A 27452-nucleotide genomic window follows, 5' to 3' on the forward strand; every position below is an offset into this window, starting at 1 on the left:
GTACAACACAAGGAAAAAAAAAAAAAAAGAAAGAAAGAAAAAAGAACCAATCAACACAAATGAGATCCCTGAAAACCATCAGGCTAGTTCTTTGCCTTATGCACACAGGGCACAGGTCAGCTCACCCACACCATGCTCACCAGCCATCAGGGCTGCAACATCTGCAGGAACGAGCCCAAGGAATCCCACCTGCTCCCAGCTTTTTTTTTTATTTTTTTTTTATTTTTTTTTTCTTTTCCAGTAAGGAAAAACAAAGCAATGATGTCAGACTCCTTGACTAGCACATAAGATCAACTTTGAAAGTACCTAGTCTGTATGCCTCCGGCTTGACTGTTATTTATTTATTTATTTATTTTTTCCCAAAAGGAAGATGAAATAACCAGCTAAAAAGAGCACAGGAGGAATTTTTTTTTCCTCTGATTTTCTTTTTTAATGATATGCCCCTATCATAGTGATCTTTTGTTGATATTTTTCCTGACAGTTCTCCAGAGATAGCTCAAGTAAGAAATATTGTCAGCTCATATGCATTTATTATTATGCTCCAACTTAAGAGCTGCTTGCAAACTTAGACAGGCACAGGACACTACCCATTTCAGACAGATAAATGTAGCTTTTAAATTCAAGAAAGCAGTGCTAAAGGTTAGGGTTTTTTTTGCAGTATACAAATTTCAGTAAACAATGAGCTTTCAGGAGGCATTTCAGTTTTCATTAATTTAAGGTAAAATGGAAAGAGCAAGTCAAGTAGTAATGTGAGCCAGTACAGAGAACAAAAATGAACACTTGCTAATAACGTACATATTCAAACACATCAGCTATAACCAATGTCAGCACTTACTTCCAATAGGGAAGGCCAACCTTTTCAGCATGAGTTGCTACAGGTTGTGATCTTTCCAAAGTCTCAAGTGCTTACATACAAATATTCTAAATGAGAGCCACTTCACCAGCTCAAAGCCTTAATGTGCATCATCCAGCACAGAAATTAGAGCCCTCCCTTCCTGCCTGACTAGCTGTAACCCCAAGTCACAGACAGGAGGACTTACACTCAGAGCCCTGTCAGCACCACCAGGCAGACTACAACCCCAAACAGCCTAGGAAACCTTGGAGAGGCACATCCGCACTGAATGACCAGCCCTGGCTGTAAGCAGATTCAAAATGGTTTATTTTCTTCCAGTAATAAGTAAAAAACCACGTGGACACATACAGTAGAAATAATATGACAGAAACAACAGCTGGTGTATTTACAGTTCCTTTATATTCTAAAACAGCTGAATTTCAAAATATGTATATTATTGCGAATCAGCATAAAGCGTATTTGATTGAAAAGTCACATTTTATTTGGGAATCCAAACTGGCACCGAGGTAAAATTGTACTTTACGTATAAAAAAAACCTGTAAATTCAATCCTTGTACCTGGTATGCAAATGGATGGCTCAACACCACTCTCTTGTGGGCACAGGTCTGAAGGTCTGTGGCTGTATCAAGTACAAAGATGTGCAGATAGCTGCAAATAAAAACAAACCTGTCCTCAGTCCTTCCTGTTACACAACACAACGCAGGGCACGTGTATTAATCAACAAAAAATACACTTCTCTCCGCTTTTCCTCTTCTGGCTTTGTTTCAAGAGCTCATTTAGCAACACACAGGGGAACCAAAACAAAGGTATCGGGACCTCCAGCATAACTCTGGTACACAACGAATTCATGCTCTTCTACACCATGGAGCCATCCTTGATGCAGCCAGACGCTTCACTGAAAGGTCACCTAGCTGTCAGACACACCAGTGCTCGAGTACATCACCCCAAGTCAAATACAAGGGGGGGATAGGATGTAATTACTCAGTTTCCAAATGATATCATCTAATGAGTCACAACAGTAATTTCTAGGTTGCAGTTTTCCAGCACACCAACTACTTGGCTTCCCTCCCCCCACATACTTTGCCATGACAGTACAGCATCTTTTCCTGGTGATGGAAACGTCATCCCATAAACCATATAGTTTCCTAAAATGACCCGCCCTGGCACTGCAGGACCCGCTGCAGACATCCCCACCAGCACCTATGACTGAGACAAGCTCAAGCTGCCTGATGACATTCAGGGAGCAACCAGGGGTCTTTTCTTAACTGATTTTTTTATTTTTAAATCAAAGGCAAAAACAAACTTTGATTTGTGGAACATCCTGCAAATAACTAAGAGCTTTGATAAACTACACCAGTCAACAAATAATAAAGGCATAATCTTTCAAAACTTTCAAAAAAATCAGACCCTCCTCTTCCTCCCCCAAGTCCCAATACATCTGTTGAAAACCAAGGCAGGCAAAGCTTTGAAATCACACACACCGTTTTTGATAACCTTCTGGCTCCTACAAATTCCAGACTCAAGTTCCTGCACAGCTCTTCACACAGCTATCAAAAAATGTGATCTGATCCTAATTCTTTGGGTGGAAATCCTTAAATAGACAGGGTCTTGGAGAGAATCTGTCACTGTTTTTGTCAAGTGGGGATTGCAGGTCAATTTTAATAGCTACTGTCTCCAAACGTTACCAAAATTAAGACTTGCATGTTTCAGCTAGTGTAAGATTAGCATTGGACCATTTGTTCTAACCTCTTGGGAACTACCTGCACATTGATTTGTTAGCTGAGGATCTGCCCATACTTGGGATATTTAATCATCACAGAAAAACACTCACCTTCAATCCCCCAAGAAACTTAGACATATTGCAAAGAAGGATGTGCATGACACACTGCAAAATTCTAAATAAATAAAAATGATGGTCTTTTTTATTAACACATAACAAAACAAAAAAAAGTTCTGAAATCTCACCTCTCCCTTCAGATGCTGACTAGCTGACAGAACAGCAGAATTTCAACTCCAATAGGCATGAATCAGTTTCCAGGCAAAGAAGCAGAGATAAAAGGGGAAGGGATTTAAAGAATTTCTCACAGGCTTTTTGTCAAAGTTTGATTTTCTGTTTGGTTTACAGAGATGGCTCAGCTGTGATATCAGCCTTTTTTTTTTTTTTTTTTTAATTTATTAACAATAATTTTCATAGTTGGCCATACAAAATAAGTTTTTGTACACTTCTCATTGTATCTCATCTCCTCAGATTCACAGTATCTGTTACCTTGTGGTATGAACAGAGTAGAAGCTAGTACAACTGTAACCTTCAAAAAACATGTCAAAACATCATCCAAAAAGAATTATTTTTCAGAATTTGCTTTATAGTTTGCACCATTCATGCAATTCATTTCACTTTACTTTGATCTCTCTGCCAGTTGTGTAAGGACAATATACAAAATGCTGTCATGAGTAACAGATGATATTGGAAGAACAGGAAATAGGAGGCTGGATCTGCTGCATCTGCCGCACACACCACTGAAAGTGCCTCCTCTCAGCGCATCTGCTCCACTAGTTGTGATCTGAGAACCTCCTCTGAAGTATGTCTGCTCAGGAGATGTATTTTCTAGAATAACAAAAAGGAAAAAATAAAGATTAAACTCATTACTAGTGAGCCAGTATAAAACCAAAAGCCACCAAGCACCTGTTCCAGACAGGTGCCACCTACAGAGCTTTCCACACATACACGAGCTCACTCTGCTAGCACCATCATTCTCCAAGAGACGGCACAGCAATGGCAACAGGATTAAAAGAGCCAATGTTCAAGGATTATGTAAGACTCCAACCAATCCCTTTGTTATCATTATCTACACTTCTTTTAATTTAGAGCTTGACTTTTCACTCCTTTCCCTTCTTTTCCACAGGCTTGCACACACCATATGCAGTATATTGAAACAACACCAAAAAGCTCAGCACGGACCAGCATTCACCCTGCTTGCTCATGCTCCCAGGCTTGCAACGTGACTGCCCCAGCCAATCTCTTAGCTCAGCTCTTTCTGCTACACTGGCTGGCCTCAGAGCTATTGCACCCTTTCCCTTTGGCTCCCCTCCCCCTGAAAGACTAAATATGTCCTTCCCGCACTGCGGCTGAGCTCCACTGGCCCAGAGCCTATGAACACTGAATGGCCTTTCTCATTCAATTAATTCAGCAGAATTTCACTAATTTATCCCCCCACCCCTCTACCTCATCCTGTGGAAGCCTAAGAGGGTGGTTCATTTATTTTTACTGAGATCCACAGGATCAGATCTTCCTTCTCTGAAGCTCCCAGCAAAAACATTTTCAGAGTCCATACTATATGCTAAAATATACCACAGGGAAAGAAGCAAGATTTTGCAAGGCTCACGGTTTTCCAGTGCGTCAGTGGATAACCAAGCAGGAGCACCTCTTCTACTGCTATGGTACTGTTTCTTTACTTTTTAATTAAAACCATAGAATATCTTCTCTAATCCTCTGTTTCCCCCCCTGTGGACTGAAATAGCTAATGTTTTCTTAGAGTACTGTTGCTTATTTTAAGGATAAATCATATCAGACATTTATGCCTGGAGCAGAAAGAAACGTGTTCTGTAGAAGAGAAAGCACTGTATAGTTATTGTGTTGGAAAAGGTGACCTTTATCTTACTGTTGAGACCATTATTTTCCCTGTGATCCTGCAAAACAATAAAGCCTTATGTGAGAGCCAGCAGGAGTGAAGCAAAATATGTACCTCTTGCAGAAGTGTACAAATGTCCACTTGAAACTGCTGGGCGATCTGGTTTCCCAACATCTGACAGTCTCCTGCATTATCAGCTCAAGAACCTCATCCGACAGAAAAGGCCACAAAAAGCAAGGTACGCCCTTGTTCTTTCCCATAAGGAAGTGAAGACACTGGAGCTGTGGTTGGTCTTGGAGGAACCTTTCACAATGTTATGTGTGGAACTGGTAGAAGCCTGTAGAACCTACAGGATCTGCAAAGGAAAGGCAGGTCCAGGGACATATAGGACAAATAGTGATTAGCAATAATCACTAATTCATAAGAAACAGAGAAAAAACATTCTCACCATTTAAGAGGTCTCATTTCATCCCATCTCAAATTGAATCAAAATAGCCTGAATTTGATTTAAACTACTTAGGAAAGATAATAGATCTAACAATTACATTAAGCACAGGTGAAATATTTTATTTAATAATTGTTTCAAGGTGTCCTCAAGTACGTTCAAAAATATGTTTGAATTAAACAGCCATCAAGACCAAAGGCTTTTGCAGCTGTAAAATTGGTAACCTCAAAAGGATTGAGTCTCATTCGCAGCCACTTCCTGGTGCAGAGTGAAAGAGTAGAATAATTTCACCTTCTGGGATATGCTTTTATTACTTTCTCTTCATTTACTCTGATCAGATCTAACCATGCCTTTGTTCTGTATGCACATACACTCGTGATTTAGTTTAGGTACATGTGTGTACACACACACGCTCCTACAAGAACTTCTGAAACAGACCTAGACTTAAGGGCTCTGTGCTGATTGCACTTGAAGAAAATCACATGCACATCTTGGTTATAGAAAGACTTTGTACAGTGAATTTGTAGTTTCTGTGCTCCACCAAATACTTGTACACAAAACTTGATCCACTCACAACTATTTGTGCTGTGATTATTGCCTAAGAGGTCCACATCTTCCAAGTATTTATCAGTGAGGATAGGCATCAGCATCTGCATTTCCTACTAACAAAGCTGACACACCACCAAGGACAGTGCTTTCACAAGAATTCAAGCAAGACTATTTTATTGCAATCTCAAACTGATTCAATGGGCTGATTTCACAATTTGTTGCATATCTTCTTGATGATACTTTAGGGTACGTGAGCATAAACTTAAGCTTCTGTCATTTAATGACTTGTGAAAAACATCAACATCTTATCACATTTCACCTGACTCCTAAAGTTTTAAAGAGCTCATAATCTAAGTCTCATGCTTATGGGATGAGACCTCATGTCCCCTGTACACAATGAGAAGCTGAGTTCCAAAGCTGACTTGCCTTCTAATTCTCTTTTCTGAATGCTGGACAACAGCCACACTCATTAGTGATGGTGGCAGAATAGGTAACTTCATTTTCTAGAGTTAGGTCTAATGACCAAGGACCATGCAGAATTATCTCCCACTGCCAGAGCTGAAACTAGGTCAGTTCACATGCTTTTTTTTGTCCATCACAAGGCATTTGTCACCTTCAGCCATGACCTCCACCAATTAATCATTTCTGGGTGGCATTTCAAAAGGCTAGAGAATCTGCTAGGTCTCAGCTGCATGAGACTTGCTATTTCAGTGACTGAACAAAAATGCTCAACCAGAAACAAAACAAAGAAGTAGCAGTAAAGACTGCACTTGCCATCTCATCTATTCTTCCAGATGATTTTATCTGATTTCCCACTTCAGATGCAGGCTTCCTGCTGTAAGCAATAAGAAGTAGTGAACTGTTGTCAGATCCCTGGGTGACTGAGCAGAACTCTGATTCAAAATACATGTGGTACAGCGCTGCTGAGGACAGGCAAACTGGCAGACAGGCCAAATGTCATTACTTCTAGACCTCTAGGCAAAAATCATGTCATTGATCAGTATTTCAAGTGACTGCTGACACAATTGATTAGCAGCAGCCCTTGCACAGTCCTCCTGTCAAGGATAAGCTCACAAGTAGTTTCTTAGATGGCCAAGAGCGCATTGCTCGAGTGTCTACTAAGATGCCAACAACTGCAGGACCAGGAGGAGTGAAACAAAAAACACTGAGCAATCATCTCTACAACTTAAGTTTGGAAGACATGAGCAGAAGTCTTAGGTAAAACTTGAACTACTGAGTTACAACCATCAGGTTTCCAGACCAAAGACCTAACTATAAACACTGATGTCTGTCATTTTTAATACACTTGTCTTAAGGACACACTGCAATTTAACTTGTGATCTATTTTTCTCTCTCCTGTCTGTATAGACATGGCTACTGTTTTGCAAGTTCAGCAAACCAAGTAGATTAACAGACATTGTTTTAAAAGCTATTGATATGTCAGATAATTTCATTTACTGTATCATACATTTTTGCAGCTCTTGCTGGTTACAGGTCTGACCACAGGCTGTGACTGGTGTTCACCATGCTCAGTGGACAATCGGGTGCTTTTGGAGATGACCATGTCACATGCAGACCATACTCGTACCCAACTGCTCCTCATAAAGTAACTCTGCTCATATTCTGACAGAGGCTCTTGTGAGCTGGGACTACTCCCATGTGCAAGAGCTGCAGGAACCTGCCTTGGAATGGCTGAACATGGCCCAAAGTACCTGAGTCCAACAGGACTGAGCGTACAAAAACATTGCTAGCTCCACCTGTCCCCTCACAGCAGCTCTGCACTGTTATCTGAAAACGAGTCTTTTTAGGGTTGTCTACTCAAAACAATTGTCACTGGTGAAGCAAGGCCTTTTTTTCCCATATTAAGCTGAGCAGCATGTATCCTACAGAGACCCCAACTACCATGGATGAAGTGAGTCAGAGCTTTTGCCTCCTCCAAGTTTCAGGTAAATCAATTTCTTTCCAAGACTGAAAAAGGGCAGAGTGAGGGCCTGGTTAGCATTGCTTTCTCAAGACCCCAAACAAAAGCGTTTTCCAATTACTCATTTCTTTGTCCAAAAATTCCAATTTAAGACACTACATATTATCTTTTGACCACACCTTCCTACAGATTTCACTGCGAAGTGTGGTGACTGCGTTGCTCTATGTAGATGACTGCTGCTTTTAAAATAGCTCCCACTGTAATACTTCAGTTTTGCTGATCTCAAGCGTTACAAAAGCTTGGTTTTAGGCACCGTTCTGTAGTATAAGTTTGGAAATTAAAGTAAGAATACATTGTCTTCACATTTAGATCTCAGTGTAGAAAAAAGGTACTATCACAATGCAGATCCTTGCATCATATGACAGTTTAGGTAATGCTGAACTTCTTCCATGACCAACTTAATTACCGTGCATTACTTATGACCCACAAAATCGCTCATCTCTGCACCTGCCCGAGCTTCCGAGCTTCTCTAACAATAATGACTTGTCTTTTCTAGCACCAGAAGGCTAAAAGAGCAAGTGCAAAAATGCCATTGCCATGACCTTGGCAGCAAGAAGGGCAGCAGGCCTGCAGGAAGAGTTCTTTGTGCTTTTTTCCCGCACTACCCCTCAAACTAAATCCCCTGCTCCAGCAAACTGCCTCAAGTCCTTCACATGGATTATTTGTACCAAACCCAACTGTTCTCCTGGGTTCTGGCAAAAGGTTCTTGCATATTTCACAGCCAAGCCCCTGGCGCCTCACCGAAAACGAAGCGATGCCAACAGAAACACTCCGTTCACCCCTGGAGGACAGAAGGGACCACAGCCCATTGTACAAGGATGTTTTTTCCCCTTTGTTGAAGCCCGGCTGCCGTGTTATTGACTTTGCAGCTTTTATGACAGCAATCCCAGCTTCCCCCACTGCTCCTCCTTCTTTATGAATGCTGCCAACACTGAATTTTTTTTATTCTTTTTTTTTTTTACTGTGGCTTTTGAACTTGTTCAATAGTTCCATCTGCCTGCCTCAAACAGCTCCCTGTACTGATAGCATAATGGAATTGGCATCAGAAATGAAACAATGAATTAGATATTTCACTCACAGCAGTCAGGTACGATACAAAGCACCAGAGTTCTGAAGAACCCCAGAACTCCTCGCTCCGAAACCCATGCAAGGGAACACTTCCTGCATGCTATCGGTGCCATATTGAAAAAGGCAAACATCAGGAATTAACAAGGGCAATACTTGCGTAAGCATCACAGCTCAAGAGGCTGTTTAACTCTTCAGATGCTATTTGGTGATTTGTGGCAGATTATCCCACTGCAGATCATTTTGTCAGTGCTTGCAACTCATTTGGACTATCATGACGGGAAGAGATGCTTAACTAGACTGTGTTCCTATACTCAGTTCAAGAAGGTCAGACTTCTCTGATAATTAAAGATTGATTCTTCCCATGGGTGACTACAGGCTAGAGACTAAAAGAAAAACAATGCAAAAGATCTGTTTTGCCGCATGAACTCAAGATTTATTCCAACCATTTTTTTTTTTGTTATTTGGATAAAGGTGGTGGAACCAATTTACCCAGTTAGAGCCGGATTTGAAAAACCTAGTCATAAACCAAATCCATTTATAGCTCTCAAAGTACTTTACCAGAATAAGTGCATCTAATGTGGTTTTAAGGCTGAGAAACTCAGTGATGGAAAGATGTGCCCAGAGCTGCTTTGCTAGCCAAGAACAAGGAGACATATGAAGACTACCTGACTTGTATAACTGCAGTTCAACTACTACTTCCCTCAGTCACTTGCCAGGCCTTCAAGAGTATGGCATACAGTTTTGGGGGCTATATGTTAATAATCCATTTGATTTCACCACTTTCTTGCAAGTCACCTGCATGGCCCTCAGTCTAACATAACGTGCCTTTAATCTGAAGTGATTGCCTATATGCAATAATTAGGAATTCTCTATATTGTCTTTGATGGCTTTTGTTATATTCTGTCTCTATGAGAGAATCTCAGCTAACCCTGGATGCCAAAGAGATAATTGATGTTGTATGTTGAGCCACATTTGGAGACTGAATTAGTTCATTGAGAGAAAAATTGTTTGCATACTAGATGTGCCCCACTAATTAAGTATTTTGCTCTTCATTAACTAAAAGATATTGACATTAAATAATTCAGGAACACTGGAAAACACAGCAAGCTTCCAATCTGTATATTTCCAACAGATCTAGGCATGGCAGGAACCAGGATGCTTGTTAGTTGGTTCACACTCTGGCTCCAATAAACACAAGCTCCTCTGGAATTCCACCCCCCTTTTTGGGTTTTGGTGTCTATTCTCCCCACTCCCCAATCATGAACAACTGCCTGGATGAACATTTGGAAACCATACACCGAGCCTCATGCATTTGCGTATGGTTGACCTAACTGAAAGAACCACTGCCAATTTCTTCATGTGCCAAGGAGCTCGACCAGTAACAGAGACTACGTGCATCAGTTAACAGAGGAATAGGTGTTTCATTTACATTAATAAAGGTGGGAAGGGCAACAAAGAGCAATAAAGGATAAACATTCTTTTTTTCCTCCTGCTTGTCCTGGTGATACAGCTACAGCGATAGGAACTTCCAGTGCATGTGCACTGCATAGGTGAGAGAATATACTAGCGATACCTGCAAAGTAAAAATAAGTTGCCACTCACTTAAGTAAAAATAAGTTCTCACTCACTTAAGAAGGTTGGCACATGCAGAACTCCAGTTGCATCCCATATTCTTTCAGCTGCTGGTCTCACACTGGTATGTAGCAGAGCTGGGTTTGGTGCTCCCCAAGCAGGGCTCAAGCAGTGCACTGAGCAGTCTACACAGAGCTTCTGGCTTTGAAACCTGCTGGAACAGAGCTTCACCACCCAAATCTTCCCACTACTGCAGCCCCTGGCTGTAGGGATGCCATTCAGGCAGTGTCCCAAAATTGCATAAAGAGGGACATCTTTTCCAAGAAATACTATATCAGAAGAGTGGATAAAGCTTTACAGGACAGAACTTATAACTCTGCCTTTCAGTGAGACCACCAGAGTTTGTGGGTACAGCATGCAACCTAAGCTCAGTAAAAGAACGAGGATCAAAGCACGCCCTGAATAAGGTGGTCTAACGCCTGAATTCACATACACGTGGGCACAGCATCCAAATGTTACAGGGCTTCGGACTGATCTGTAGCATACGGCAGCCACCACATTGCTTCCATCCATCATTTCTAAACCATGATATCCACAACCTAACTTGGTTTCTTTTGATGTTACTTGCAGAAAGGAAACCTTCAAACCCTACCACCATACCACTAACTGCTGGCCTGTTCAAGAGATGAAAACCATGAAGACTCTGATGCTCTTGATTTGCCTGCTAGGATCAGCTTCGGCTATTCCAGTAAGTGCTCACCACACTATTATTGCCACTCACGTGAACTTTCCCTTCCTGTGAATACTCTCTAAAATCCACATAGTTATACAAAATAATTTACATACAGATTTTTAATAATTGCCTCTTCTAGACATATCCCTTAAACCACCAACTTGGAGCCTTGGGACAGAAAGCTGCAGAAAAGGCACTGATGTTCTTAAAGTATTAAGAGGCAATATATATTTTTGATATCAAATATAAAAAGCCATTACCACATACATACCCTAACACCCCCATCCCCAGATTATTACAGAGCATATCATGCCTTGCATATCACATAGCTACCAACGCAACAGGACAAAATCTAAAGCTCAAAACAGAAGTTTGAGTTATATAAATGTATTCCCTTATAAACATTGCACTCATTTTCATAGAGGCAATAAGCTCCACCAACAAACCAACCTGTGATCCTCACCGCTCCATTGAAGGAATAAGATGCAATCCTCAAATTATCATGTCAAGTCGTCACATGCAAAGTCTCAAACGTAAAAATTTTAGCCACAATAGCTTTTGTTATTCACTATACAGAGCACTAGAAAGATTCAGTTCAGAAAACTGTACTGTGGCTGAGAAGCCAGATAGGCAGCTCTGATGGTAGTGAGAATGATGACTTCAGCAGTGCCAAGCCACGCGTGCAGGCTAAGGACAGAGCTCCCAGTTTTTCATTCATGGTCAAGCCAAATGAAAATTGCTCTGTAGTGCACCGTTCTGGTGAGCATCTGTGGCTCAGACAAAATGGACATAGGCTCCAATCCAATTAAGTTTTGTAAAAACTAAATTCAGAACCAACATACAAAGTCCCTTCTCCCCTGCTAACATTTTCAAATAATTACATCCAGCTCTGTGCAGCTTTCTACATGCATTCTATGTCACTCCAGACAGTGCTCTGTGTTGTGAAAACCAAGCAAGTATCTGTTCCTATTCAAGTTTTCAGCAGAACTGGAACAGTTGGCAGCCTACAGCTATATCCCAGAAGCAGACACCTGCATGAAAAGAAAACACAGCAATACCAGACAGATAAGCCATCAGTTCTGCATCAATACACAGCATTTCTCCAAGGCCAGTTGTCCCTAAGAGGAGGTGACTACAGATACATTGAACAAAACTTGGATCATCATATTAAGGAACCCCAGTACCTTTACAAGCAAAAGGCTCACAAAGGTTTACTTTAAAATAAAAATAAATGTTATTTTTTTTAAAAAAAAGACAGTTGAAAACCACATCCATGCACAAACAAATTTAAGCTGCGGCACATAAAAGCTTCCTATTGAGACAGGAGACAAAATATCTTCCTCAAAAAAAGACTGTTTCATCAAACAGGGGCACCCAGAGCAAAGGATTTTAATGAAGGCTTGACCTTATTTTTATTAACTCTATAGAATTCCAAGCCCTTTGCAGAAGATTGGTTTTGGTTCAAGATAAAGGCATACTATGTTTCAGGCCACAGTGCCCCCAAAACATAGGAAAAACAAACTACTCGTGAAATTGAGTTTGGTTTGATTTCATCTTGTGATGCTTTGTAATACATAATGACCTTTTGTAACATTTTCAAGAAAAATGCATTTCATGTAGACTAAGTTCCCACTGACCTTATTAGATTTCAGTCAACATGCGTTCTTCTCCTGAAACAGTTAAGAGTTGGAAAACATAAGGTGAATATTTTGCCTAGCACTTCTCCTGCATCACTAAGTACACTAGACAAAAGAAACAATTTTTAGATACCATCTTGACATTAGGAAACAGGATATAGCTTATCTACCATAAGCCAAATAAATGCATCTAATCCTACAGTATTTGTTTTAAATTATTTGTCTAAGTATTTGTTAGTAGAGCATTTGTTTCCAAGAATTCAAGATTCTTCCTACACTAAAGGAAATGCTTTTCCATCAACTTGGACACTTAGAATTAACTTCTATTTTCATAAATGACTCCCGAAAGCTTTGAGGAAAACCAGTTTCAGTGCTATACTTTAGTAAAAGCAACACCCAACACCCATATGTGTTAAGAAATACATCAGAAGTTCCTGCTCTCAACCTCCAGTAGTTGTGATGCTGTTTAACAGCAGAAAGGGAATCCCTGCAGCAATAGGGAGCAGTCACTTTAGAACTTGCTTTCTCCTTGAGGATTTGTACCTTGCCCTCAAGTTACTGGTTTTGCTGTTGACGTCACTGCATACAATAAAAGCCTCTCAGCTCCCCTCAAAGCTTAGGTGGAGTTGCATGGACGACTTAAACTCTAGCCATGCAGAAAGAGGGGACTGAAGCCAACTCACTGAGAAGTAGAAAGGATATCAGGTGTCAATTTCATCATTTGACCTAACTTGTTAAAAAGTCACTTACAAAGAACATAGCAGTGTCATGTTTCTCTGATGTATATGCCATTGCACCTACCTCAAAATGAAGCCCTAAGATTTATTAATCTACTTGTTAAATGTCTTTTTTTTTTTTTTCCTTCAGACTAAGCCTATTCATTCTGAAGCCCAAGAAGAAGGGAAGACAAGGCCTGCAAATGAGGGTGATTTGCAGCCCAGCCACAGAAACATAAAAGCAAAGATACCAGTAGCAGATGCTGTGCACAGGGAGAAGCCCTGGACAGCTAGCAGACACGGACAAAGTGGTCATGAGCATCAAATGAAATCCAGAATGAAGAGCATTAACTTCCTTTCCCTGCAGGGTAAACCAGGCTTGACTTCTGATAGCCAGGAGAGTGATTCTGGCAGCAGTGGCAGAGAGCAGTCCAGCTCTGACCACTACCAGCTCAGGAGGCATGAGAAACACAGCAACATAGCCAACCAAGCACTGGGTGCTGGAGAAAATCCAGTGGATGCTCTCAATCCCGATCATGAGCATAATGCATGGAAATATAACAAAAATACAGTTGGCCTATCTGAAAACACCAGTGAAAGCGATGAAGAGGAAAATGTGGAAGAAGAGGATGAGGAATGGGGGGAAGTGACTGATTACATGGATATGAAGCACAAAGCCCACCGGACAAGTCACGGAAACCAATACAGGAGACAGCAGAAAGAAAACAGCAGGCAGTCTGATGAAATACTGAGAGATTCCAGTCAGCCAATCCAGATAACCAAGAGACATGGTGAGAAATTCAGCATAGAGGAAGAAGGGGAAAGTCAGGAAAAGCCCTATAAGGAAGAAAAAATCCCCCTCTCAAAAAGAAGTCATAATGAGGATGAGGATGAAAAATGGCAAAGCCAAGAAAACAAAGATAGTTTTCAAGCAAACCATCAGAGCGATCATGGCATGGTGATGAAAAGACAGGGTAAGGAGGGTGGTAACGTTGATAAGGACGATATCGATAGTGGTGATGATGGTGAGGAAGATCTCAGCAATGCCTGGAAAGAAGCAGCCTATGAGGAAGAGGAGAAAATCCAAAGAAATGACCAAGACCGCACCAGTAATGAGCCTGAAGGAGAAGGAACCACTGGAGATGACAGTGCAGCTCATAGAGAGAGATGGGATCACCAAAGTGTCAAAATTAAAGACCTCACTCAGTCTGAAGATGCTAACTACCACTATGAGGTGCCTAATTCTGACAGCAAACAACTGCAAACAAGTGGCTCTGTTCAGAGTGTGAATTCAATGGAACCGGTAGATGAGGTAAGTTTTCTTTAAAATATAACTGGAAGAGTAGAGAGGGAAAAAAATCAGTCCCATATTTAAGTTCTTTGTGATTAAGAGGTCCTTTATATGATCCCATATGCCCCTTGCGATTAAGAGGACATTTTGGAGAAAAAATGGGTCTACCAAACTTAATGTTTTGGAGAAGTCTGATCTCCTATTACACATTGTTCACCTAGTTTGTTATGCGTCACTTCATGTACAACATTGAAATAAATTGTCCAGAAAGGAAGCAAACACAACTCACGTAATAGCTCCAGTCCCAATGGACCATGTAATGAGATGTACTTATAAACACCGACACTTCTGTAACAACACTTGGAACCAAGTCTCAACCCAAGTACCAAAGTCTGTTCACTCCCCTCTCCCACTTTCATGCATACTTTTCCTACAAAACTGAACATTTTTCAAGGGAAGGGACGGGATCCCCTGCATGACCACCCCAGTGGCTAGCAGACTTCTGCACAGGATGAAGGATATGCACTTTTTCCCTTCAGACAAAAGCGAATATTGTACCCTGACCTTCCACATCAGGGTCAGCCACTAGATAAGCAGGAGATGTCCATCAAAAATAAAGTCGTGACTGTTTGCTACATCTGTTAGTTGAACATCTACACTGTTAAAAATGTCTATGCTCACTGACCCGTTGGGACCACCGACCCAAGTAAGGACTAAAACACCAGTTCTGCCAAGCCTCAAGGCAAACCACTGCTCTGTGTCAGTCAGGGTGAAACTGCAAGGAGCCCATGTCTTCCTGGACTCCTAGTTTCTCTCCACCCGCTACTTTTTCCCCAGAAAAGAGAGAAAAGAGAGCACACTAATACTAGGCCTCATATAACTGTCACACATCTTGCACAGCAACCCCTTTCTGTAGCAAATACAGCAAACTGAGTCAGGTCTATATTTGTATCTGAAAAAAAAAAAAAAAAAAAAAAAAGAATTCCCAAAGTATTTTTTCTTTCCAAGATTTACCACAGCTTCTGCTTCTCTCTGTGACTGTACAGGTTAAGACCACAGGCAGTTCATACGGTGCGAGGAGAAGTGCAAGCAACAGCACTGGGGAGGCTTTTCCGGGTGAGTAAACCACATGCAAAGCCCACACATCACCATAACTCTCTTAGACTGGGGAATTTGATGGTCTGCAGTTCTTTTCTGCCTTCAGCAGCAAGCCATTTCACATGACTGACCTGCGCTGGTGCATCATCCTGCACCACAGATATGTTCCGAGAACAATCCCTTTCGCACACCCTTGGATTCACTCATTTGTTTCTCAAAAACATTTAGATAGCGTACATATTTTTGTGTCAGCATTGCAGAATGGGAAACATTTTCCACTGAAACTCCTCAGTTTAAAACTTCTAGCCTGAATTAAACTAGGAATGGGTCAAGCGTCTCAGATGCAGCAAGGACGCATGGGATAAGTTCCAAAGAAAGCTGAAAGTGAACGTCAGACCTTACAGGAGAAAGCTTTTTCTAAGAAACATTTCCCCATCCAACTCAAGCCTGGTAGCACCATGAATCCCTCAAAATAACACATTTAAAATTTGGCTGTATTATTCAGTGAAAGATCCAGCTGTGTTTTCAGAAACTTACGAAAAGCACTTGACTCCTTGGTGAGTGTTTGGCTCTACTTTGCTTCGACTGTAAGCAGTACTTGACAGAAACACTTGGTTTCAACCTGTTCTAACATGCCCCCCCTCTTGATCTTACCGCTAGACCCATGCAGGAACTTCCACTGCAAAAGAGGAAAAGTCTGCCAGGCAGACAGACAAGGGAAACCCGGCTGTATTTGCCAAGATCCTGCTGCTTGCCCTTCCACCAAAGATTATGAGCGTGTAAGTATTACATTCAGTGCACAGCATGTGGGAAATCCAGCTACAACACTTACAGGATACCACATTCCCCTGCTATTATTTCAAATAATTAATGGCTTTTTCCTGCCATTAAAAGTAGTCATCATCCATTTAAGGTTTCTGAGCATATAGCAAATACTAGTGCCATAGTCCAGCAGCATCTCAACCACTGTATTATTACCACATGAAAATAAATTTCAAGTATCTTGAAATAGGGTGTTTGAGTACAGTCACCTAATCTCTATGTAGGCATATTATAACCAAAATTTTCAGTACTTCTGATCACATCCAGTCTCTGTGGGGCATTCACAACTGCCACAGCATATTGCAACAATTACTTCATTATTGTAATGCCTCCTTTACTGACCAGGTCATTTTTCAGAACATGGCAGGGGTGTGTTTGTTTTTCACTCCTTTAGGTTTGTGGCACAGATAATAAGACTTATGACAGCACATGCCAACTCTTTGGTACCAAATGTCAACTTGAAGGAACAAAAATGGGACGCCAGCTGCACCTAGACTATATGGGCTCCTGCAAATGTAAGACTTGCTTTGCCATATAGAATTAACTTAGATATAAACAAGCCTTAGCATCACCAGCTAACCATTAGTGATCTGCTTTCTTCCTGTGCTCTCCCCCTTCTCCATCAATTAACTCATAAGTAAAACTGCCTTTCCAATTCTAACCATGTCAAACAACTCACTTTTCCCACAGTTAAGGTTATTAAGTGGCCGAATCCCAAATACATCCCTTCTGTGCTTACAACCAGCATAACCCCAGCATTATTGTGGTATTTCTTTACCATCTGAAGATTTTTCATGTCTTTACTCTCAAAAAAAAAACAAAAACAAACAAAAAAAAACCACAGTACATAAATCAACTTAATAGATGAAAATATCAAGGTAAAAAACAAAGTCACCTAAATACAGGAGCCATGATCAAGAGGCTCTAATTGATTTCTAAGCTCTTCTTCAGTTGCCGTTTACCCCAGAAAAAGAAATTCCTTTGCTCCTAGAAGCTCTGCTTTCATACAAGCAAATAGATTGATCATAGCTTCACTGCACAATTCTGCCTTTAAGGTGCACAGGTATGTAAAGCTTGTGGCTTGTGCAACTGGTAAAAGATGCACACTAATCAATGAATTATACATTTTTTATTGAACCCATTAGTTGCATTCCCAGTTTTACATATTAACTACAACAATTTTAAGATCAACTGGAAGTTTGCTAGTGAGAATCAGGTCTAACTTGGCTCGGAAATGCTTGAACGAGGAGTTAACAAGTGATCCATTAACAAAAACTTTGTTGTCTGGCACAGACATACCTAACTGTACCGATTACGAAGTAGATCAGTTCCCCCTCCGTATGAGAGACTGGCTCAAAAACATCCTCATGCAATATTATGAACGTGATCAGGATACAACTGGATTCCTAACCGAAAAGCAAAGGCATAAGGTAAGCAACCCATTTTCAGATAGGACCATGCAGTTACACTGTTAGAGGGTGACGAAGCAGCCCCCAAAAGCCATGCGCAGAATCACAGAATGGCTGAGGTTTGAAGGGACATCTTGAGGTCATCTGGTCCAAGTGAGTGATACTCAGTTTCCAAGTGAAAATCAACTTTCTACTACTCAGTAGACCTAAAGCAGAATCACACTACATTGGCTTAAAACATAGTTAGCACTTACTGCCACTGAGCATTTTTGTTCTTAAATGGGGGGGAGACAAAGGATTTATGTCAGATGAATTGGTGACAGTAAGCAGTTTCTTAACATACCAATGTCATAACTCCCTAAGAGCTGATCTGCAGACAAATAGTTAAAGTTGAACAAAACCCTGGGCTGCTCTAACTCTGGAATCAAAGATGCAAACAGCAGGTGACAGCAGGCTTATACAAAATATTCTTGAGGACTACCAAAGACTACTCCTATAAACACCGAGAGGCCCCATGGCTGACCAGGAACATCTCATACTAAATGGTATGAATTACCTGGTATCTGATAAGGCTTATTCCATGCCAAAGCAGAGTTGCTTACCCCAGAACAGTGGCTCGTGTCTCATATCCTGAGGCCACTTCCCTATTTAGCTGGGCCAGATAACTACATTGTAGGGGTTTGATTTCCTCTCCAGTTACTGCTGAAGCTCACACAGTCACCACCAATCACTCGGCAAACTTGAGGTAAACTTTCTGTACAGCATACAGCCACAAACACTAAACCCCCTTTCTTCTGCAGTGTTTTATCAAGATTCACTTCTTAAATCATCTCCTTGCTGGAAAGCTCTCTTCAGGCCAATCTTCCCTCCCTAAAAAAAAAAATAAATAAAAAAAAATAAATGGATTTCTCTGTTGTCTTCAGGTCAAAAAGATCTACCAGAATGAAAAGCGTCTCATGGCTGGTAACCACTCAGCTGAGCTCCTCCTGCATGACTTTGAGAAAAACTACCACATGTATGTGTATCCTGTGCACTGGCAGTTTTATCAGCTTGATCAGCATCCAGCTGACAGGTAAAAATTCTTTGCGTGTTAAGCTCTGATTTGCAGGTCAAGCTAAGGCTGTTTTACCTTGCTATAGCACGTCAAGCATCCTCTGACATACAGGACCAGTCCCTCAGCTGATACAAGCCAGTATCCCCCCCTCAGAATTCAACTGAAACACAGGATGTTTCACTGCTATGCTGGAGCAATGTCTTGAGCCAGAACCTGCTGTCTTCTTACTTTTCATAATCACGTTACAACTAACTCTACAGCTTCTTAATTGCTGCTCATGGCCTGATCGTGGAGGAGAATGCAGTTCATGAGATCCAGCTGCCACAGAAGCTAGGACAAACAGGCTAAATACAATGGGCAGATGCCTGTCAGCAATAATTCACTAGTGAGGTACCATTTATTAAACCGATACTGACAAGCTCTCAGTTTAATGAGCAGGTACATTAAGACAGCACTAATGTCACAATTCAGAGAAAGCCCCAGTTTACCTCTGAAAAGGAGACTCAGATTTCAGGCCCTCCATCAGGACACTCAGTGTTGGATCCGTGTCCAACGATTCGAGGGTGCAGTCCCTTAATACCTCGTGTTGATCACATCTAGCATCTGAGAAAACTAAGCACCTTTGCAAACTTAAGATCAATAGCAAAATGACACCACTGATGAACTGTAAACACAGGACAATGATGCTTCCTATAGCTAAAAGATTTTAAAGAAGAGCAGTTAAAGCTTATGTTAGATTATCAGGTGTAATTATCACCCTAAGAACCCAGGACAGAGTCACTACAGAAGCACCAGAGCTTCTCTGTCAAAGCCACTGCTGCCATCTTCTAGCCACACCGAGCATCTTTGATGATCCTGGTGATTTATCACTGAAATTTACCTCTACATATCTGCTCTTTCAGATCACTGACACACTCAGAGCTCGCTCCCTTGCGAGCCTCCCTCATTCCCATGGAACACTGCATCACCCGTTTCTTCCAGGAGTGTGACCGAGACCAAGACAAACTCATTGGTTTGAAGGAGTGGTGCCACTGCTTTGGGATTAAGGAAGGTAAGTCTCAAAGACCAGGAAGATGTGCAGGACAGAGTGTTCTCATTAATGCTTCGCTAAGCCTCAGGCCATAAAGTACAAGAAAAATTCTAGACAGAAGCTATGACTAGTGTGCACAACAGCAACAGGAATAGTAATGAGAAGACAGTGAAAGATGCAAGGTTCTGAAATGGTTTACACAACCAGGAAAAAGTCATTTTCACCAGGAATAATTAGGGAGGTAGTTTGTAATAAATAGGAAATCGCTCCTCTCTGTGGTGTCTGACCCTGTATGCCCTCTCTCCACCACTCCTGAAGTATTGATTTTTCATCCTTTAGTGCCAAAAGCAAGGCTAAGCAAACTTGTGATGTAAATCATTGGTTAGAGCATACCGACTGAAGGTGCACTTGAAGAATCTCAGGCTAAGTAGTGAAAGTAACTGAGACACCTGCAGTTAACTATACTCACCTGTACCTGACGACATGCCACACAATCACCATCGTCACACTGCAGCAGTAGGCCAGGCAGAGCATTTCACCTAACCACTGCCTAACGTGACACATGGTGAGGCTGCCCAGCAGACTTGGTGTATCCTGAGGCTTCAGCAGAGGGATTTTCTCAATCCTACATGTGCTAGGCATATGTTTGGCTCAGGTCAATCCAGAGACATCTAAAAACCTAGGCACTACTGTGCTTGTGATGTCTCCAAAATTAGGCAGCAGCTGAACAGCTGCTGCTGTGACTGATGTTACGTTAACATGATGACATTCCATCTAGGGCACTCTTTAGAAATCCACATTCTAGCCTTGAGTGGCAGCTAAGCAATGCAGCCAGTTTTTAAACAAGGGTAACAGCATTACAGGTTAATCCTAGAACAGATGCATGATAGAAGCTGAGATAGGAACACAGACTGAAAACTTTTTTTCAAAATCCTACCAGCTACTCCCTAAACTCAACCAGAGGCTGATTCACAGAGGTCAGATATTCACTGAGTTTATACTCTGTACATAACTTTTCCAGTTCTTCTGACGACACTTTATGAATAACAAACCACATGTGGAAATAAGCTATGAGTTAAAATATTCATGTACTGCTGCTAATGATTGCTCGTCTAGAGAAGGTTTTAGGGTTCATCCTTTAGTAAAGAGTGACGGTAAGGGCATAAGGGATTCCCAACTCACAAGCAGCTTAAAACCTAACACGACGAACAATGAAGCACCTACCAAAAAGGCTCGAAATGAATGGCTCCTGAATATAACAGCAACCATATTTTTTAGTGCCAATAATGTTCCCATACCTAAGCCCAATGAAATTTTCCTGTGTCAATTTCTTAATAACAACACTACAAAAAAACAATACTTTGGCATCAAATATTCAACTGTTATTAACATTTTATTCTATGTTGCAGAAGACATAAATGAAAATCTCTTGTTCTGAGCATGGATGAGCCTGTTCTGAGCCAGTATCCCAGTGCTGCACTACAACTGGTCAAATATATGAAGCCCATTTATTACTGTAATTAACAGTTTCATAGTTTTCAGAACAAAGTTGTCATAAGGTTCTTGTAGGCTGAGTTATTCTCAAACAACACGAGTGCATAACTGGTATAAATTCTCTAACAAAAAAATTGAAGAACTCCAAGTGGCTCACTGCTGAACAGAAGTGTTTTCCTCCGCATGTACCCATGGCCTCTCTGAAGCAAGAAGTAGAACTAACCCAAGAGCGGAGTTGTTGACAAAGCTCTTCTTCAGTAGAACTATAGGATGTGGATCTTACACACTGAAACCTACCTTGACATAGCATTTATTTCTTCTGCTGTTACTGTCAGCTTAACATTCTGCATAGAAGTGTCAAATAAAGATAATGTCTACATAGATTTTCTTTTTGTTCCGTGGTTTATTCATTTTTAACACTTTTGTCAAAGAAAAGCTCAAGGTAAAGGTTCAGTGGAAAATCCATGTTAAATTTAAGGCTGGAAAAGAAACTCCAGGATAGATCAGAATTATCAGAATTTGGAAGTCCTTAAATTCTAATTCCTAATGCATGAACATTATAGGCTTTTCAGCAATTTATTCTCCTGTCCCTTGGAAAAAAACAGTAGCAGTGCAGTAAGTGTGTCACACACCGAATTCCAGCTGAGCAACTGTGTAACAAACAACTTCAAGGACCACAGCAAGCCTGGGTGTGTATACAAAGACAAATTAGTGACACCTCTGCAAGATGCAGGAGATATCTCAGCTGCAACTTCTCCTCCAGTGGCTTCCTTTCTTCCACAGAAGCATTAGCTACTGCCACCATTTTCCCACAGAAAGAACTGCCACCTACTCCTTTCACCACCTGCCAGCTCTTGTTTGCCTGAAAACAAGCACGATTTAGGCATGGAAAAGCAAGGACAGAAATATTAGTTTTGAATCCCAGTAAACTTGCGATGTTAAGCCAAACACTTCAAAAAGAACAGACACCCCAAGCGTCCCCTGCTCTACACAGGAAACCCCAAATACTCTTCCTACAAAGGCAGACCCCAAGCCCCCCTCCACCTGAACCATGGCACCCTCCCAACTAAAGGGAATGGCAGTCCAGAACACTTTTGGGGCAGCTCAGGACCACAACTCCACCTGCCTCCTGCTCCTTCGCCAGCCAGGGACAACGGTCCCAGTGTAACTCCAGCCAATGTTCCAACAAATATAGCCATCGGGATGCTCGACACAGGAACATCTTTCATAAGCTAAGGGCAGCTGCCCAACAAAACCCTGCCCTTACATTTTCTCCTGTAAGCCCAACCTGTCACCCGCTGCACCTTCTGCGACGTCACCCAGCAGCCTGTACACATAAACCCAGATTAGATGTACAACGGCACACGCACTGCGCTAATTCCTTTGATAAAGAGCCTTTCTCTGGGACTTGACATCTCTGAGGCCATCAAGGCATCTCTTAGGCCATCAACTTTTGACAGCCTTTTCTTCTGCCTGACCGCAGCCTATTGCTTACTTGCTCTTTCTACAGCCATGAGTCAGCCCACTTAGAGCGATCCAGGCGAGTTCGTTGTCCGTTTTAGGGCAGGACAACGCACAAGGGACTGTCCTGATCTCCGCAGGCTAACCCACCAGCCAAATGGTAGGAAAAGATGCAGTGAACCAGAATTCATCAGGACAAATGGGAAAGAAAGGCCCTTAAACCACCCAAGCTACACAGGGAAGGCGACTACCCCCCAAGACAAGTACAGCCATGGAGATCTGAAGCGCCCGGCACATGAAGGAGCCGGCATCCCACCTGCTCCAGAGGTCTCCGTGATGCCACTGCTTCCATGTTTCCACTGCAGGGCACAGAGGAGGAGCACCTGCTGACATACACATGGAGGGATGCTGCTCTCCCAGAGCGCTACACCAATGAGATATTCAGCTCAGCTCACATCTGCTGCAGAGGGGGGAGCTCCACCAGTCCATCATTAATCTACAAATCATAAAAAACTCCATTAAGAATAAGGACCATAAATGACCACCTATTTCACATTCCAGAGATAGCACCAACCAATAACAGTAACACTGCAGTTAACTTCAAACTATCTTAACATTTATCACTTCATGTCTTTACAGTATGGTGAAGTAGGTAAAAGAAAGATTGTAACCCTCTGTGGACACGATTGCTTCCATTTAGTTTGAATGAGTGTCAATTAAAATTAGAAGCATTTTCTCCCTCTACAAGTGAGTATCAGCAATGAAATGTCATTCCCCTCCAGCTTAAGGCAACCCAGTTTGAGATACAGGCGCACACACACAGAGCACCCTCCCAGCCACATTCCATGTTCACACTTACCATGGCACAGATTTATCCATCATGGTTGGTTACAACCAACGAGGCACCAGGATGTTGCTACCCAACACAGGTTGGCTGCTTACTTTTTACCGACTTGGCAATCTGAATCTTCTTTTCCAGCTCCCTGTGCTGTACTGCCTGATACCAGAGATGCCTGTTTGGCCTGATGGCAAACACTAGAAAGAAGGGAACACAGGAAACCACCACCTCTGCTGCTGATTCTGGCTCCAAGGTTCATGCCAAAAGATGCAGGGTCACAGTCCTCATTTTGTTGCGCACTGTCCAGCTTTACCTGATTGCATTCCCAAAAAACATGCGTGCTAGGAACCCCAGATTACACCTTTGCCTCTGTGGACTTGCATGTGTCCTACAGGAAAACATATTAGAATTTCTGCACATTTGCTGCATGCATCTCAAGTGCATTTCTACTTGTACCTATCTGGGTTTTTTAGTCACTGCCAGGGATTTCCCTACATGGGGACTTTCAAAGAAGTCAACAAATTACTTAAGAAAAAGAACACACTACACCAATAAAGAAAACCCACTAAAAAGCACAACACTTACTTTCCGCTCTTTCATCCCCAAACTCTGGAACAAACTGCTCCACCTCTATTGCAGGCAAAGAGCATGTCTGGTAGAAAATCCTGAGTGAAACAGACAACAGTCATGTCTTCTGTAATACATGCATCCATTGCCAAATATGTCGATCCCCCAAGGATTATACAAAAATCATAATATAAAGGTCATTCACAAAATCTGGCTGCTTTATCAGGTGAGAAGTAATTAAACTAAACAGCCAATGGGGTTTATGAGGATATGACACATGACACCTTCCAGCTTCCTGATGTGTGCCACACTACCCAGCACCGTATATATAGACGCCGGCCGTCCAGGCAGCGCTACCACCGCAGCCAGCCGACTTCTCCTGAAAGAAGAAGTCGGCTTTCCCACTGACCAGCCGCTCAACATGCAACCCAAAGGTAGTACCGGGGACAGCTCTTACCCCACTGCCCTGCAGGACAGAAATCTGCTTGGGTATGGCTGCAAACTGCAGGGGAGGGAAGGGAACAGAAGGGAAAGTCCACGATGAGGGTGGGAGATGCTCAAAGCCCAGCTGGAGCAGCCCTGCATCAGCTGCTGCAGCCAACCCAGCCTGCGTGCGTGCTCCCCACGCCTTCCCTTCTGCTGGAACCGGGGTGCTGCAACTCTGTGCCATCTGCTCCACAGGGGTCTCGCTCAAAATGAAGCTCCTCCTGCTGTCCTGCATCGTGAGCATGGTCCTTGCTGTCGCCAACGCTGTAAGTACCGAACAAAGAAACAAGCGGGCAGCCAATGCAGGCAATCTTCATGTTGTCACTTGGAAATCGCAAGGTTTTGTAACAGATGGGAGAGCCTCAGAAATACCAATGGCTGGTGCAAGGCTGAACACATGTACGGTACTCCCATTCCAGACTCCTGGCTTAAGATGGAGTCCTGCTCAAACTTTAAAGCAAAAGAGAAATTGTAAGGTCACTCTCAGGCCATCAGTGGGCCCCCCAATTCCTTCATCGCACAACAGTTTCCTCTGCAGATCTTTGCTTTCCAACAGGACACATTAAAAAATCTGACCGTTTTGTTAATCATTTATTTATTTTTAAGTAACATGTAGAATGAAGTATGCTTTGCTCTAACCAAAAATTTGTTCTTCTCTAGCATCACCATGACAGTGATAGCTCTAGTGGGGACAGTTCGGAGGAGGTAAGTCTTCTGTGTCTGATTTACTGACTCTTGCCACTTCTAACATTCAGATTTAACCACAAGGTTGGCACTGAACTGGGAAACACTTACACAATGCCTTTCTTTTCACAGAACCCAAGACGACCCCCTTTCCGGCCCTTCCGCCCCATATTTCGCCCCCTCCTGAGAAGGGGCAGGGCTGTGAGCCATCACGGATGACAAGTCTGAGGTAAGCAACCTATCTTGCTGTACAAAAATACATCTGCTCTATCATGACATTTGCCTAGTTCTCACTGTCAATATTTTAATTGTGCAAGAAATTTCGTGGCCCAAGCAAGAATTGAGATCTAGCTATGAAGATACTGGAACAGGCATAAAGCAGTGGTGCTCTGCACAACGTACTGTGTAACATCAGGTACTCCAGCTAAAAATGGTCTAGCCGGAAATCTTTCTTGGGAACAAACGACTACCAAAAAACATATCCAAGCCCCCGTGCCCCTGCCAGACTGGCTTGAAAAGAAAACTGCTAAGGACAGGGAAATCATTACAGAATTTTTCCTTCCACAAATAACACACCACCCTTGTGCAGTTTTTAAATCTCATCCAGCAGGATACTTTCAGTGATTTTCATTTCCTTCAGCACTGCACATTATCTTAATCACTTCACAGAGAAGAAAGAAACATGCTACTTGGACTTGCCACACTCTAGCCAGACGTATATCCAGCTGTCAGGAGCTGCCCAGCTACCTCCCATGAACACAGAAACAGCCTCCTCTTGGGGCTAAGGGCTCATATAAAACGTTCATTAAGACGTTAAAACAATTAAATGCTCTTGGTTCTAACCTGCAATTCTCCTACTGCTCTGCAGGTGCCTACCTGGATAACCATGGCTGTCTCCTGCAGGACGCTGCTGCTTCTAGATGATCTCCTACTTCCCACCTCTCCTTCACACCTTCTGTCAGCAATGTGCTGAAAACGGAGGACCACCAACAACAGGGTCCCTGTTTCACACACCCACTACTGAAGCTCGTGTGTGCTGCAGTGCATGGCTCTCAAACTTTGTCTACTTACTTCCTAAGTCTGAATAAATGCTGAGCATCAAATGACTAAGGTCTCTTCATCTCTTAATTATTTCTTGGGAAAAAGAAACACACGAACATTACTTCAGCAACCCTGCTTGCAATGACCATGAGTAGGAAAGGAAGGGAACTCCTGAGGCTGGCTTTGCCTTTTGTCCATGCTGAGATTCACAGGCTTTCTCAGGTCCTACCTGAGAGAGGCCCTACCAAATACTACCTGTATTTGGTGTATGTATATACACACACACACCAAATACTACCTGATCTGGCCCTACCAAACACTACCCAGCACTTCGTGCTTTTAAGGGCTTGTTTATTACAGACATTGCTGCTGAAGAAAACACCAAACACCAGATCTTAACTACAATTTATGATAGTGTTTTTTGTAAAAGACGTCTGTGGAAGTCTACACAGCAACAGAAAGCACTGATGCTGTCTTATAACATTGCAGATGACCTGAAATGTATAAGAGTAAGTAGGGCAAGGATTGTCAGGAAAACTAAAAGCTCTTACCTTCACTTTTCCCTCCGAAAGTTAACTAATATACTCTCACACTATTACACAGTTAAGCTTGATTAAGCACAGGAAAAAATGGCAACCAATGCTGTACATTTCCTGTTGTTAACAAATGCCTCGGAGGGCCCACATGTGCCCCTTGACCAGAAGTTACACGCATGACCTAAAGCATTAAATACAGCCAAAACATTTGGAAGATTACTCTCAAGGCCACACATCCCAATGATCCCGCGTATGGCACTGTCTCCCCAACAGCTGTACTGCCACATGCAGCGTGAAGAACGTTAGAATGTGATTTGCCCCAAAAAACAGTCAAGGTATACCCTCCAACAGTGATATTTTTAGATAGACACACTAGGACATTCTCATGTGAATACCATAGTGTCAACTAGAAAGTAAGTAAAGGTGAAAACTCATCTCAAATAAGACTTCTATTCAGT

General features: G+C 42.1%; 1 protein-coding gene and 2 long non-coding RNA genes across 3 annotated transcripts; 2 read left to right on the forward strand and 1 right to left on the reverse strand.

Annotated features, from left to right (window-relative positions):
* Positions 1–1311: 1311 nt before the first annotated feature.
* On the reverse strand, positions 1312–24997 carry LOC311435875. The gene is made up of 6 exons (XR_014692468.1): positions 24266–24997; positions 23702–23877; positions 23159–23338; positions 4597–4837; positions 2819–3458; positions 1312–1501 (listed from the first exon to the last, which is right to left on the reverse strand). It is a non-coding gene; the product is annotated as an uncharacterized lncRNA (long non-coding RNA).
* Positions 4192–22057, forward strand: SPARCL1 (SPARC like 1). The gene is made up of 10 exons (XM_084517381.1): positions 4192–4291; positions 10728–10845; positions 13335–14495; positions 15521–15590; positions 16233–16351; positions 16789–16909; positions 17688–17824; positions 18727–18875; positions 19760–19908; positions 21297–22057. Exons 2-10 carry the CDS (start codon positions 10783–10785, stop codon positions 21323–21325), a joined length of 1998 nt encoding a protein of 665 aa, XP_084373507.1. The 5' UTR covers positions 4192–4291; positions 10728–10782; the 3' UTR covers positions 21326–22057.
* LOC311435876 lies at positions 24945–26716 on the forward strand. The gene is made up of 4 exons (XR_014692469.1): positions 24945–24999; positions 25394–25438; positions 25550–25646; positions 26286–26716. It is a non-coding gene; the product is annotated as an uncharacterized lncRNA (long non-coding RNA).
* The last annotated feature ends 736 nt before the right edge of the window (positions 26717–27452 follow it).

Source organism: Aythya ferina, assembly GCF_964211825.1.
Source record: "Aythya ferina genome assembly, chromosome: 4".
In the NCBI taxonomy this organism is placed as follows: Eukaryota; Metazoa; Chordata; class Aves; order Anseriformes; family Anatidae; genus Aythya; species Aythya ferina.